The 14292-nt window shown below is 44.2% G+C and overlaps 1 protein-coding gene and 1 long non-coding RNA gene across 3 annotated transcripts in view; one reads left to right on the top strand and one right to left on the bottom strand.

Annotated features, from left to right (window-relative positions):
• The window catches only part of LOC109194314 (uncharacterized), a 78566-nt gene extending 68768 nt beyond the window's left edge, over positions 1-9798 (top strand). The window contains exons 5-13 of the mRNA XM_019358375.2: positions 1348-1437; positions 1828-1946; positions 2049-2465; positions 2549-2771; positions 2951-3100; positions 7889-8106; positions 8195-8348; positions 8430-8539; positions 9105-9798. Coding sequence (XP_019213920.2) covers positions 1348-1437; positions 1828-1946; positions 2049-2465; positions 2549-2771; positions 2951-3100; positions 7889-8106; positions 8195-8348; positions 8430-8539; positions 9105-9416 — 1793 coding nt within the window. The 3' untranslated portion in view covers positions 9417-9798. The remainder of the gene's footprint in view (positions 1-1347; positions 1438-1827; positions 1947-2048; positions 2466-2548; positions 2772-2950; positions 3101-7888; positions 8107-8194; positions 8349-8429; positions 8540-9104) is intronic.
• A 2205-nt stretch (positions 9799-12003) lies between these two features.
• LOC109202041 (uncharacterized) lies at positions 12004-13594 on the bottom strand. 2 transcript variants are annotated; one of them, XR_002062025.2, is made up of 5 exons: positions 13501-13594; positions 13093-13212; positions 12555-13012; positions 12239-12471; positions 12004-12112 (listed from the first exon to the last, which is right to left on the bottom strand). It is a non-coding gene; the product is annotated as an uncharacterized LOC109202041 (long non-coding RNA). The 2 variants fall into 2 exon arrangements; XR_003219855.1 differs by lacking the exon at positions 13501-13594 and having other exon boundaries at positions 13093-13494.
• Positions 13595-14292: the final 698 nt, after the last annotated feature.

Below are 14292 nucleotides of genomic sequence, written 5' to 3'. Positions count from 1 at the left end.
GTAAAAACTTTTGTTCCTTATGGACATGACCCTTGAAAGACCTTGCTTTACCCAACATATCTTCTGGGATACTACTACTTCCTCTGCGTTGACTGGACAGAACATTTCCCCTATGGCTCTACTCTGTCCATATGCAATGGTGGAGAAAGGATCCATGAATTTATCAAATGTAGCCAAAGCCTCATCTTGAAGCTGAGTGGTTCCCTCGGCATGATCTTCAAACACTGTCTTCAATCTTTCCTTGAGCGTATCTAAAAGAACAGCCTGATATTGTTGCACTCCTGAGATGATATGTTTGACCGTTCTCTGTGAAAACATTTGAAACAAAAGTAACTTATTCTGCATTTATATAAAAAAAAATTCTGAATGCCATTATGAACAAGTAAGACATTGATTGCCTCATGTGAGACTATAACATACCTGTGATAAGTGGCACTGTTTTTGAACACTGATAGCAAAAGCTGCAGCAGATCTGGTAATATTGTGTCTGGTAAAAGATGTTGTAGTAACAGCTTCTTCCTTTAGAGCAGAAAAACAAAGTTACTCCAAACTCCTGGCCAATTATAGAAATTCTTACATAATAGGTATAATGAGTTACACCTAATGATTGGTCCATTAAAAAACAAAGTGCATGACAGTGATTAGTGTTACAGTTGTGAATATTCAATATAATATAAGATAATATAATATTCATTCTTTGGAATAAAGAAAAAAGAAATGGAAAAGAAATCAAAGACAAAGAAACAATAAAAAAGGGGTGGTCCATTATTTTGATGAGACTCGGGATTGGATTCATGAGAACGAGATTTTATCTTTTTAGATAATGAATTTTTGTTCGCACTTAGATATTAGTTTCTTTACATGTTTGTTGTATTTATTAAATTATTTATGTATTTTTAAATCACATAATTTAGATTTGCACTTAGAATTTATGTTAGTATTAGTATATGGATATATTTTATTGTATGCATTTATTAATTTATTTAATTTTCAAGAAAATCATTCTTATCCATGTTTTGGCAGTATTTCTGGCCAACAGATTTTTTTTACAGTGCTTCCAAACACTCTGTGTCTTACCTGAAACTGTATTCACCACTTATAATTCCTACGAGATACCCAAATTGCTGCCACATTGAACGATTTAAACGCGCTGAGAGTGTCTTTGATGCAAACTTCACCAGGAGACATGCCAGCCGCAGAGTGTGTGCCTGCTCTGGCTGCAGCATAGCCTTTACTATTTACACTGAACTGCTATTCTGTTTATTTATTTTTAATTTCATTCTGGTGATTTAGCTAATGTGTTAACTTTAGCTAAATGATCTTATTTAAGCCATAGCATATTTCCAGGTACTGTGAGTGGAGGCTTTGGAACCGAACCAGAGAACTGCTGTCACGGCATGGACAAGTTTGACGATGCCATACTGTCTGTGTTGCAGGGTAAGTCTTATTTTTCAGTTATTTTGGTATGTTAGCTAAGCAGCCTTAGCATCTGTTAGCATCGTTTCTGAAACTTGGAGCTAGGATCGTACTCTACTCTGAACTTTATCCACATTATAGCCTTGAGCTGTTTTTGCCAAAATAGACTTGGAACATCATTCTTGAAGACAGCCAAAAATAGTTTTATTGCATTCCCAAATATTTGATAAAATTTTATTGTATTGTATTCTAGTTAACACATAAACTGTTTTAAGTTTGACATTTTATCCTGTTATTATTACTTATTGCTAAAATACATTTATTGACAAAAAATGACCTCAATATGTAATAAGCCATGCCCAGGAAAAGAGAAATAAATATCACTTTTAAAGTTGTTTTTCTCTTTTACAGCTGCGAATATTGACGAGGAAGCTTTGAGAAGCTTTACCCGGGATGACCTAAAGGATCTTTTTCCAGGCCATGAAAATTTCTTCCGGAGAAAGAAGATTTGGGATTTTATCAGCCAAAAGGTAAATACATATTATACCACTAAGAAGATGATTACTGTCCATATTGTCTAGCATTAATTTGCCTAATTGTGTATTTTTGTTTATATCCCACAACTGTTATAGTTTAAGAGTACTGACCAAGATGCCAACACTTGCCATCGAAGTGAGAGTAACCCCTTAGGCTTTGATGTGTCACAATGTCAGCCTCAAACTTCCACTCCCATTTCCTACACTGCTGACAAAAAAATGAAAATGCCAGACCCACCAGAGTATGTGGTGTATACAGATTCAGAGTTGGACATGGTGCGCAGTCAGTACTTTGCATTGCTCCACAGTGGAAAGGAAAAGGACTGTAAGATGTCGAAGGAGCTCTGTTGCAGACTTGTAAGGAACACAGTCACCAGCATGGTTGCAATCCTCCGTGCTAGTCCCATGGGGAAAGAAGTAAGATACCCCTCCAAACTCGAAATGAGAGCAATGTCACAGAAGATTGTCGACTATTACCCCATGTTACGTGATGCTGACACACACATGCCATACGTAAGTCATTCTTTACCCACTACAATATCTAAAATTGAGTGAGATAATAAAAGGATGTACAAATATATATTATTTTACCACAGCTGACCATCTACACCAAACTGTACAAACGACTCCAAAATATGAAGTCTCCAAGGAAGAGGCAGGGCTCCATGCCGCAACGAGGCAGGCTCGGGAAGACTCTTTTCAGCTCAGATGACACAGACAATGGTACTGAAGGTGACCTAAGTGAAGCAAGTGGTTCAAGTGACTATACCATACTTCATGAGAGCAATGATGACCTCAGCGAGGATAACTCAAATGCAGGTGTGTACTTTGGTCTGCTGTACTAATGACTTTTGGACATATAAAACTTCAAAGAGACCACCTGCCCTCAGTTTTCTGTTCAGAGTACATCACAAGATTTATACAGTGTTGACTATTTTCCTTAACTTTCTAGCTATTCCCTGTTATTAAATTCTGTTCATCTTCTGTTTTTTCCTCAGAGAAAGAATCCCAATTGCCGCTACCCTCCACTGTACCAACTACGTCAAACAATACTACCCTGGCTTTACCACTATTATCCAAGTCAGCCTCATGCTCTGCACCCAGGGCTGACATAGGTCCATCAACTGCACCTCCAGATGATGTTGTTGGTAAGTCCACCATCACCCTTATCTACCTCTCAGTCTGACTGTGGTTCCTCTTACAGCTCTTTCCAAAATATGGCTGCAGCAATGAATCCCGTTCTAAGTGTTTATTCCATAAATCATAGTGGTTTGGCATTAACTCAAGTTGGTGTCAGGGGTCGTGTGCGGAGGCGAGGAAAGGATGACCCAAACGCTGGACTCACTGGTAGGTTGGTGAAGGTTGATGTTTATTGTCAGCGGAGTGAACAAACAGACCAGAAGTAGGATAGGGCTGGCTGGCTGGACGACTGACTGAATGAAGGAATGAATGGACTGACTGACTGAAAGGCTAGCTGACTGAACGCAGGCGGAAACGACAACATAACATTAACATCACAGGAACATCAATGACACGACACTGGACTGGTTGAACTGAGGAACATAAATACACAGGCTGAATGATGAGTGATTAGAAACCGGTGAGTACACAGCTGAACATAATCTGGCTAATGACACGAGACGAGCTGACACAGGAAAAGCAGGAAGTGAGAACATGGAAGTGGCAAAATAAACTGAACATGAACAAAACTGAAAGCACTGGGTCAACGACCCAGGAACCCTGACAGTACCCCCCCTTCAAAGGCCAGCACCCGACGGCGAAAAGAAAGAAAAACCAGAACAGGGTGGGCGAAGGGGGCCCAGGACGGAGGGACGGAGTCCACAACAAAAACAGGTCAGGTGGGCGGCCACGCGGCCAGTGGCTGAGCCCGGACAGTTCAGGTGGGCGGCCACGCGGCCAGTGGCTGAGCCCGGACAGTTCAGGTGGGCGGCCGCGAGGAAGGCGGCGACGCTGAAGTCGGTCCGGTGGGCGGCCGCGAGGAAGGCGGCGACGCTGAAGTCGGTCCGGTGGGCGGCCGCGAGGAAGGCGGCGACGGCCACTGAGAAGGTGATCTGGTGGGCGGCCGCGAGGAAGGCGGCGACGGCCACTGAGAAGGTGATCCGGTGGGCGGCCGCGAGGAAGGCGGCGACGGCCACTGAGAAGGTGATCCGGTGGGCGGCCGCGAGGAAGGCGGCGACGGCCACTGAGGAGGTGATCCGGTGGGCGGCCGCGAGGAAGGCGGCGACGGCCACTGAGGAGGTGATCCGGTGGGCGGCCGCGAGGAAGGCGGCGGCGGCCACTGAGGAGGAGGTCCGGTGGGCGGCCGCGAGGAAGACGGCGGCGGCCACTGAGGAGGAGGTCCGGTGGGCGGCCGCGAGGAAGACGGCGGCGGCCACTGAGGAGGAGGTCCGGTGGGCGGCCGCGAGGAAGACGGCGGCGGCCACTGAGGAGGTCCGGTGGTCGACCACGCTGGCGATGACGTCCAGCTGTTGGCCTGGAAAGTGGCCAGTGATTCCGAGGTGCAGGCTCGGGCGGCGGCGTGGCAGCCGCAGGACCAGGCGAAGCTGAGTCTGGACCAGGCGGAGCGGAAGCCGAGGCCAAGGCTGTGCCAGGCGACTGCATGGGAGCCGGCAGTGATGGAGCAGATGAAGCTGAGGCCGAGGCCGGGCCAGGCGAGGGTGAAGCTGAGGCCGAGGCCGGGCCAGGCGAGGGTGAAGCTGAGGCCTCTGGCTGGAGACAGGCTGGGCCAGGCGGCGCGGAGGCCTCTGGCTGGAGACAGGCTGGGCCAGGCGGCGCGGAGGCCTCTGGCTGGAGACAGGCTGGGCCAGGCGGCGCGGAGGCCTCTGGCTGGAGACAGGCTGGGCCAGGCGGCGCGGAGGCCTCTGGCTGGAGACAGGCAGGGCCAGTCGGCGCGGAGGCCTCTGGCTGGAGACAGGCAGGGCCAGGAGGCGCGGAGGCCTCTGGCTGGAGACAGGCAGGGCCAGGAGGCGCGGAGGCCTCTGGCTGGAGACAGGCAGGGCCAGGAGGCGCGGAGGCCTCTGGCTGGAGACAGGCAGGGCCAGGAGGCGCGGAAACCCCTGGCTGAGGAGCGGCCGGGCCAGCGGGTGCGGAAACCCCTGGCTGAGGAGCGGCCGGGCCAGCGGGTGCGGAAACCCCTGGCTGAGGAGCGGCCGGGCCAGCGGGTGCGGAAACCCCTGGCTGAGGAGCAGGAGAGCTCACAGCTGGCTCTGGATGCTGTGGCTTCGGGTCCGGGAACTGAAATGGATGGTGAATGAGTGACTGGACTACAGAAGACTGGACTACAGAAGGTGAGAGAACGGGTGACTGAACCACAGGGTGCTGGATGACAGACTGTACTGACTGGAGGACAGGAGACTGAACTACGGGGGCCTGGAGGACAGGAGCAGACTGGACTACGGGGGCCTGGAGGACAGGAGCAGACTGGACTACGGGAGACTGGAGGACAGGAGCAGACTGGACTACGGGAGACTGGAGGACAGGAGCAGACTGGACTACGGGAGACTGGAGGACGGGAGGAGACTGGACTACGGGAGACTGGAGGACGGGAGGAGACTGGACTACGGGAGACTGGAGGACGGGAGCAGCCTGGACTACGGGAGACTGGAGGACGGGAGCAGCCTGAACTACGGGAGACTGGAGGACGGGAGCAGCCTGAACTACGGGAGACTGGACAGGAGCAGCCGGAGCTGCAGGTGACTGGACTGGAGGCCGAACAGCAGGAGAGGGAGCTGACTGGGCTGGAAGCTGAACAGCAGGAGAGGGAGCTGACTGGGCTGGAGGCTGAACAGCAGGTGAGTGAACTGACTGGAGTGGGGATGCTAAGGGATGAATAGAGGTGGGTGAGGCTGACGACGGAGCTGTGGTTGATGTGGCTGGTGGCTGAGCTATAGACTGTGCTAGTGAGGGAGATAAAGCTATAGCCTGGGCTAGTAAAGCTGGTGCCTGAGCAGGAGAAACCTCAGCTAGCTTAACCAGTGACAATGCGAGGGCGTGAAAGGCTGGATCAGGAGGTGGATGAAGAGGTGAAGTAGTAGATGGAGAGGCTAGCTCTTCCGAGACTCTAGGCGCTGGGACAGGCACGGGAGGTGGCTGGACACCAGTCACCCCCACCCGAGAAACAGGAGCGGGTGTGGAGGTAGGCTGGGTCGCAGCTGCCCTCCTCCTGGGAGCTGGCACAGGTGTGGGTGTAGGCTGGCTGATAGGAGTGGAAATAACAACTGGGTGAGTGACGCTGACAGGTCTAACGGGTTTTAGTCTGGTCTTTCTGCCATCGCTATTTACAGTCTTTAACTGAGCTGTCTTTGGGGAAGCAGAGCAGAAAAAGTCATCCCAGTCCACATCATCGTCTAAGAGGGAAGTCCCCCATGGATCGGAGATGAGTCCATTATGCATGTTACGTGACGAATCAAATGAGGAAAGAGGCAAACAGTCACTGGGACTCACCGCCGGGAGCTGCTGGGAATAGTCCGTTTTATGGCGGCGTGAACGCCGCTTTCTCTGGGAAGAGGAAGCGGGCGGGGTAAACAGATGAGCCTCTGGCGCGGTAGCCTCTGTTGAGCCGAGGTGGGAGGCGTAGCCGCTGTGCCGTAGCGAAGTGGAAGCTCCGGTGAATGAGGCGGATGGCGTGTGAGCGAGGAGCGGACCCGCAAGAGAGGGAACGGCCGCAGCGCGGCGTGAAACGTCCACTCTCCGCGGCGAATGCTCCGGTGCAGGTGAGGCAGCAGGTGGGGGAACGCGGCGTCTCCGAGGCCCGCCCAGAGCCAGGCGAGTTCCCTCGAAGATGTGCTCTTGCTCCGCGAAGAGCCGCTGTTTCCCCTTGAGCTTCTCCGTCCAAATGGAGAGCGCTGCCTCCTGCCGCTCAAAAAGGTCCGAGTCCGCTGGGTCAAAAGCGGGTCGTGTCATTCTGTCAGGGGTCGTGTGCGGAGGCGAGGAAAGGATGACCCAAACGCTGGACTCACTGGTAGGTTGGTGAAGGTTGATGTTTATTGTCAGCGGAGTGAACAAACAGACCAGAAGTAGGATAGGGCTGGCTGGCTGGACGACTGACTGAATGAAGGAATGAATGGACTGACTGACTGAAAGGCTAGCTGACTGAACGCAGGCGGAAACGACAACATAACATTAACATCACAGGAACATCAATGACACGACACTGGACTGGTTGAACTGAGGAACATAAATACACAGGCTGAATGATGAGTGATTAGAAACCGGTGAGTACACAGCTGAACATAATCTGGCTAATGACACGAGACGAGCTGACACAGGAAAAGCAGGAAGTGAGAACATGGAAGTGGCAAAATAAACTGAACATGAACAAAACTGAAAGCACTGGGTCAACGACCCAGGAACCCTGACAGTTGGTGTGTAAAATCAACATATGATAGATCCCTCATTCCAGTTTGCCAGTTAGCCATAGTAAGTATTTTAACACTTTGTGTTGTAGTGGGTGTTATTCAGTGCTGATTATTTACACATGTAAATCCTCATGCTGGTTACATCTATCATGCTTTATCACAGTGTTTCTGTCATAGATCAAATTACCTAAAAGATTTTTATCCATCAGCTTATAATCACTGTCCACACTGATGTGAACAATATACACAGTAAACAACCTTTACCTTATTTTCACCACAGTTTTATTCACGGGCATCTTAAACTTTGGTTTTAATATTTGATTCTGTTCAAACTAACAATTAACATAAATCCATGATCATTATAACAAAAGGACACAAAGGGAAATGATCAGGACATACAGGGTCAGTTCATTACTCAAACATATTTAACCTAAATATAAACAATATAACATAAATATTATACTGAAAACGATAACTTAAAAACAACCATGCAACCTTACTAGAAATGACTTATTAGAAAAATCTGAATGTCTTACAATTGCTCTTTGCTTTCCCTAGCAGACCATGACAGCCTGAAGATGCAGGCAAGGCATTACAAAACCTTGAGCAACATGTACAGGAAACCCAATGCAAAACCCAACCAAAGTGACGTTGCTCAAATTTTGGACCTGGAGTTTGAGGCCAGACGAGCTTTTATTGACGCAGATGTTACAAGGGAAGAAGACAGGCCCAGAAAAATATTTGAAGCATACCCGTGCTTCAAAGACATACGAAATGTAAGTTCAACTACCTTCAGTTACATTCCTTGCTTTCTCTGGATAGGTTTAGTTAGTTCTTGACTAACTGAGCACAACTTTGTCATAGGCGATGGATGAACTGCGTCGCATCGTTGGTGGCTTCAACTGCAAACACATAGATCAAATGAAGGGTCGATGGGCAGAGTTTTGTTCGAAGGTGCAGTTCTATGGCATTTGGAAGAAGGTCCTGAAACCACCTCTCCCCTTGGATGTACATGGAGGTAAGTGGCCTTTTCATACATTAAATCCATACATCAGATATGTTCAGATTACTTTATTAAGATACTTTTCTCTGTCCACAGTGGATTTTACTGTCACTCTCGTCAATGCACTTCCATCTCTTTTTCCTTCAAAAACTACACCACCAAAGCGGCTGGGAAGTGCCAGTGAGGCTCTCCTTCATATCCTCAAGGTGAGAACAGCTGTTAGCAATACCAGCCACTGTAACTTGTACTCCATTTACTTGTATTATTATTATTAATATTATTATTTTGCTTTTCATGCTTAATAAGAGTGGGTCAAAGTTCAATTCAGCAGGGATTAAATTACTCCTTATTCAGGATTTCTTAATTGTTATTCAAAACCTACTCCAGAGAGGCAGCGCAGAGCAAAAGCACATTGCAGTTGGGATACAAGTAGAAGCAGTAAAATGATATATTTAAAAAGGCCTTCAAAAACTAGAATATGTAACAAAGTTAAAAGAAATAGTTTTAAAAAACAAATGAGAAAAAAGCACAAATAGACATGATAAAAATGCTGCAAACTAGAGAAAATTCATGCTCAGAATTAATACATTTCCAAAATTTCATATTTATGTAAGTCAGATATTTTATATTTATTTCTTCTATTCCAACAGTAAATCAGTTGGAGCATTCTAAACTCTTGATATTGCTTTTTGTGTCTTAAGCTGTTTGGATGCACAGCAACCCTTTCATTTAAAATCTTGAAGAATTTGTCCTTTTTTTGTGCTTTTCTAGCCGGGTGAAGATGCTATGCTATACCTGGAGAAGCGGCCTCTCTCCTCCCCAGTGCTGCTTTTTGATGGGACAACCAGCATTGTTGCTGTAGGAAATATACCAGTGACCACTCTCCCCTTGGAGGATTTCTGGGAAGGAATGTTGGTGTTGATGGCATATTACTACACCTTGCACTTAACATACTCAAAATGTGTTGCAACGGTCCTCTCTGTCATACAAACTGAGGTAATCACTGATGCCATCCATGATCAAGATGCCACTAGTGCATATAAGAAAGTAATAGCTGAGTGGAAGTCATTCTTTGAAAAATAGGTGAATACCAAGCAGAATTTTATCAGGTCATTTGCAGTTTGTTTAGTTTTGTAGTACGTTTGTACAACTTTGTTCCTAATTTGGCTAGCAATGTCCTGAGAAACTGCTTTACTTATAATGCCTTACAAATGAAAGTTGTTGTTTTTTTCTCTCTTAATGACACTTTACCTGAGGCATGTAAAGTTTTAAGTCAGTAATGCCGTTATTTACAACATTGTGAGACTATGTGACTGTCACAAAAGTTTAAGGCTAAAAATGTAATTTTTTTTCTCTGTTTAGGCCTTCTAAAGGGTTGATTTAGACTTTTAGGGATTGTGCAGCAGCCCTATATTGTTTTAAAAAAGGGTTTTGTTCTCATGAGAGGAATAAATGTTGACATATATCACTCTTGTCCTGCCTGTGATTTCAGTAGAAGCCAAGGAGTATTCTAGGAAAAAGGTCTGTTTTAAGGTTTTTTTGCTTGGATTTAATATCGATTAGGCTATATTTTAAGATAAGCCAACCTGAATCAAGAAACAAATTAATCATACTTCACTAATATTGAGTAGTTTTTCATAGTATTAGAACTATTTTTCTCATTGCAGTGCATTCATTTGCTGCAAGTAAGAATTCAAAGCATAAAAAAGACTGTAATTTAGCATATTTAACTTACTTTTGGGACTTGATATCAAGTAATTTTATCTAAAATTGAGCTTTTTAAAGCTTATTTTAACCCTCTTCAATTCTCAAATGTGTTCTTTTATTTCTGGATTAAAAAATCTTATTTCAAGGTTTCTTATTAAGTAAAATAAACTTGCTGCATGGACAGATAATTTCACTTGTTTTCAGTGCTTTTTGTATCAAATGTAGTATTTTTTTCTTAAATATAGACTAGCCATTTTTGCAGTGATACTGCACTGCAAAAATGCAGCCCATAGCCTCTTTACTGAAAGAAAAATATGATAAGTTAGCTCAGGCATGCATGAGATTTTTAGTGGAAAAGCTGGGTAAAGGCCAACGGGCCACAACAGGAAAAAAGTCAACACAATAAACATGCATTTTCACGCAGAGAAATAGGAAAGGTACAGCGGGTGGGCAAAAGAGGAAATTACTGACAGGCAGATCCATTTCCAGACTTCCACAAGCTCAGTGCATGTTGCATGTTTCTTTACATCCAATATGAGTTGAAGACTGCAAAATGCAAACAAAGTCATGCAACGGTCAATCAAGTTGCAACGCTAAACTGGCAACAAATGACCAACGGGTCAAAAAGAGTTGTTCACTATGCCACCTTCACTTTCTAAGCTTTGTTTCCGGGAGGGAAGTTCTTGTTCACGCGTTTCTGGTCCTGGAACAGAATTAAACTGCTTGTGAGAGCAACAACTTTTCTCAGCCGTTTTGGGTGCATAATGAATAATAGAGGGTCTGGTATCCTCTGGACTTTGCTGGCACTGAGGGCTAGCAGTAGGATGGCAGGGGGGCATCTTCAGGTCTGTGCTGCTGTTCACTGTCTGACTGTGAGTTGGGTATTTTTCATTGTCACTGACATTTACATGGTGGCTTCTTCTGTACGGCTTGATATGGTCAATGCTGTAGTGATTTTTTAAAGTTGCTCCTTCCGTGTTTTTTAATCTCACACATTTGCCAGCGATGTCTTGAATGGTGTAGGGTCCTGAAAAATCTGGATCAAACCTTCCTCCCTTCCTTCCACGTTTCCTCATGTTCAAGAGAAGAACTTCATCTCCAACATTGTACACGAGGTTTCTGTACTTCTTCTGGACTCGTCTGGCATAGGCTTCCTTTTGTAAGTCTTGGGACTTTGCCATATTGTCCTCGACAGTTTTTTTAACTTGCTCTGGTGCGTCTATTGTAGAAGATACAAAGTCACCGTAACTCGACTCCTCAGGGAGAATGATGGAGGGCAGCTAAAATGTTCACGTTTTAAATTACAATTAAAATCATAAAGACAAATAATGCATGTGAAACATGAACTGAAAATTCTAACTATAATAACTCATATTTAATAGTAAATATACTATTATAAAGCTTTGAGCACAGAAAGCCACAAAGATGGACTCATATCATTTTTTGTATAGTCACTTTTTCCTCTTGATACACTTCCATAGGTGAACACATTATACTTAAAGGTCTCCTCAACATTTATTACTTTACATAAAGAAACAAACATAAAGAAGTAACTAGTCACTTACTTTATCTTTTAAATGTATCTTGCATATAGAAGTTAAGCAGAGAAGATTAAAGCTGCAGCCAATATCAATATGCACAATTTCCAATTAAGATGACATTTAATTTATGCATTATCATAGTTGTTGCATAAATAAAATTCCTTAATAACACTTACTGGGACTTCGACAGGAACTTCAGAAGGATCCGTAGCTTCTCTCCCATACATTAAACGGAATGGTGTGTGTTTGGTTGTGGTGTGGACCTTGGACCTCAAAGAAAACAGTGTAGCATCCAGATACACATCCCAGTCATTCTGTTGACTGTTGACTAATTTTCTCAGGGCTCTACATGTGGACATAAAAAACCCACAATAGTGACAGTGTCTTAAAAGCAAATGAAATGTTACATACAAATAAAACATATCTTTTTATGTTGTCATTTGTCTTTTCGTCGAGGCCATTTGTCTGAGGGTGATACGCTGCTGTGACACTTCTATCTATTTTCATTAAGCTGCAAAGTCTTGAGTTGAGCTTCAAAGAAAAAAGAAAATTGTTTTTTAAAAACAATCACACAAAACCTTTGGCCTGGCAGCTACTTGGCACACTGTGGCCAAGTATTTACCTAAAGAGGTATGGAAAAGTAAACCTAACACTTACCTCGTTAACAAATTCCCTTCCTTGGTCGGATAAAATTCGTTTTGGGAGCCATGTCTATATATGAGTGAGCACAACTGATGAGCTACCTCAGCAGCACTTTTGCTTTTTAATGGAAAAGCCTCAACCCATTTTGAAAAATAGTCTGTTGCAGTCATAATGTACTGGAAGCCACTAGACGTCTTTGGAAGAGGTCCAGTTAGATCTATTCCGATTAGCTCCCAGACATGTGACACCTGTCAGTGATAAAAGAATCACATTAATATATAATGTGCATGATAACATTACTATTTTCTACTAAAATGCTACTGATATTTACCTTTATACACTGCAGTGGTTGCACAGCAGCCAATGGTTTTCCCATTTTTTGACACTGGTCAATAGCCAGGACCTTAAACATATTGAATGATCTTTATATTATCCAACAATCGCAATTAATTAAACAACAAAATTGCAAATGTTCTATAAAAATACTTGATCAAGTGGCGATACAGTGTTAATTACTGTACATCAATCTGGTACAGGTCTTCAGGATAACTATGCATTCTATTGGTGCACTATTAACATACTATATATAAATGACAACTTTAAAAATACATACCCAATTCCCAATGTCAACCGACATTCCATACCAGTAAAATCTGGAACACATTGCAGTTCGAGTCTTAAGTACACCAGTGTGTCCACCGATGGGACTTGAATGAAACTCTTGAAATAGTCCCATGGCTTCTTCTTTTGTTTTTATCACTCTCCTGTTTCCAAACAAGAGCACTCCGCCTATATTTAAAAAATGTAAAATAATTATAACATGTATTTAACCAATAATTACATTTAGTTATTTACATTACAATACTGACCCTTCAGCCTGAATTTTGCGGCGTATCTCCTAAGGGTTTGCCTCTGGGACTTATCGTATTCAGATGGGTAGGACCCAACAGACAGAAACATGAGCAGTTCCTCGTATTTGTTCTCCATAACTAAGGAGAAAATCGGACAATTTCAACATGGCTTCGGAATCCATACAGTAAATTAAACGACTACACAACGTTATCACGCAATTAACAAGTATGTGGTGCAAAAGCACTTTCTTCGACATAACAACGGAGCGTTTATTCAACATAACAACGGCGAGTGGTGTCCAGTAACTGCAGGACTAAAATAAATTTTAAAAGCACCAAATAAACACTTGGAATATGACTTCGATTGAGCAGCTTAAGGTAAACAATTATCATCTGTAATAAAGAAGTAAAACTTTTAATACAAACCTTTTTTCGAAGCAACGAGATCGGCACAAAAACAACGAGATCGGCACAAGATCGGGGTAGGATGAAATAATAGGCATGTACTATTTAAACCGGAAATATGGCCGTTTTGAATTGTGCACATGCGCAGTAACAACAAGTAGGACAGCTTGATAGGTAGGACGTTTTGTCAGAACACCGGAGCCACCATTCTCCCCAATTTCTCCTGATTTTCCACCCGGACAACAAAATTGAAAAACCATATGCCAGATTGGCACAGCCAATTCCAGTTTCCAACAATAGCTACTACTACTGCAGCTACTTAGTTTTAGTATTACTCTTATTACTCTTTCTGGGTCGCAAAATAAACTTTTAACATATTTTCAGGCGAGAATGTAGCTGTGTAAACGTCAAATAACTTAAACATGTTATTGTTTGGCCTTTTTCAGTGTTTTATTTGTTCGTGAGTATATCGGTTTGGCTGAGATTAAAGTTATTAGATTAGATTAGATTAAATAAAACTTTATTAATCCCTCGGGAGGGTTCCTCCGGGGTTTTCACACAGCTGAATAAACGTCAAACAGAAAACTGATTAAACAGAAGTGTGAGATGGTCGAGAATTTACGCCAGTGTCCGGTTATATTTTAGACAGCAAGGAGGAGACAGCAGAGGTGACGTAATTCTGAAGGCTAGACCGTCCAATTTCACAGTCGCACATTTCCGGTCTACCCGGCTTTCGGAGGACCCGGCCCACTTAGACCGTGAAGGCCGGGTCCTCAGGTGGACGCAGCCTTTGGACACCCCCGGCCTGTTTCC

Source organism: Oreochromis niloticus, linkage group LG4 (assembly GCF_001858045.2).
Source record: "Oreochromis niloticus isolate F11D_XX linkage group LG4, O_niloticus_UMD_NMBU, whole genome shotgun sequence".
In the NCBI taxonomy this organism is placed as follows: domain Eukaryota; kingdom Metazoa; phylum Chordata; class Actinopteri; order Cichliformes; family Cichlidae; genus Oreochromis; species Oreochromis niloticus.
This window is presented reverse-complemented; position numbering and strand designations above follow the sequence as displayed.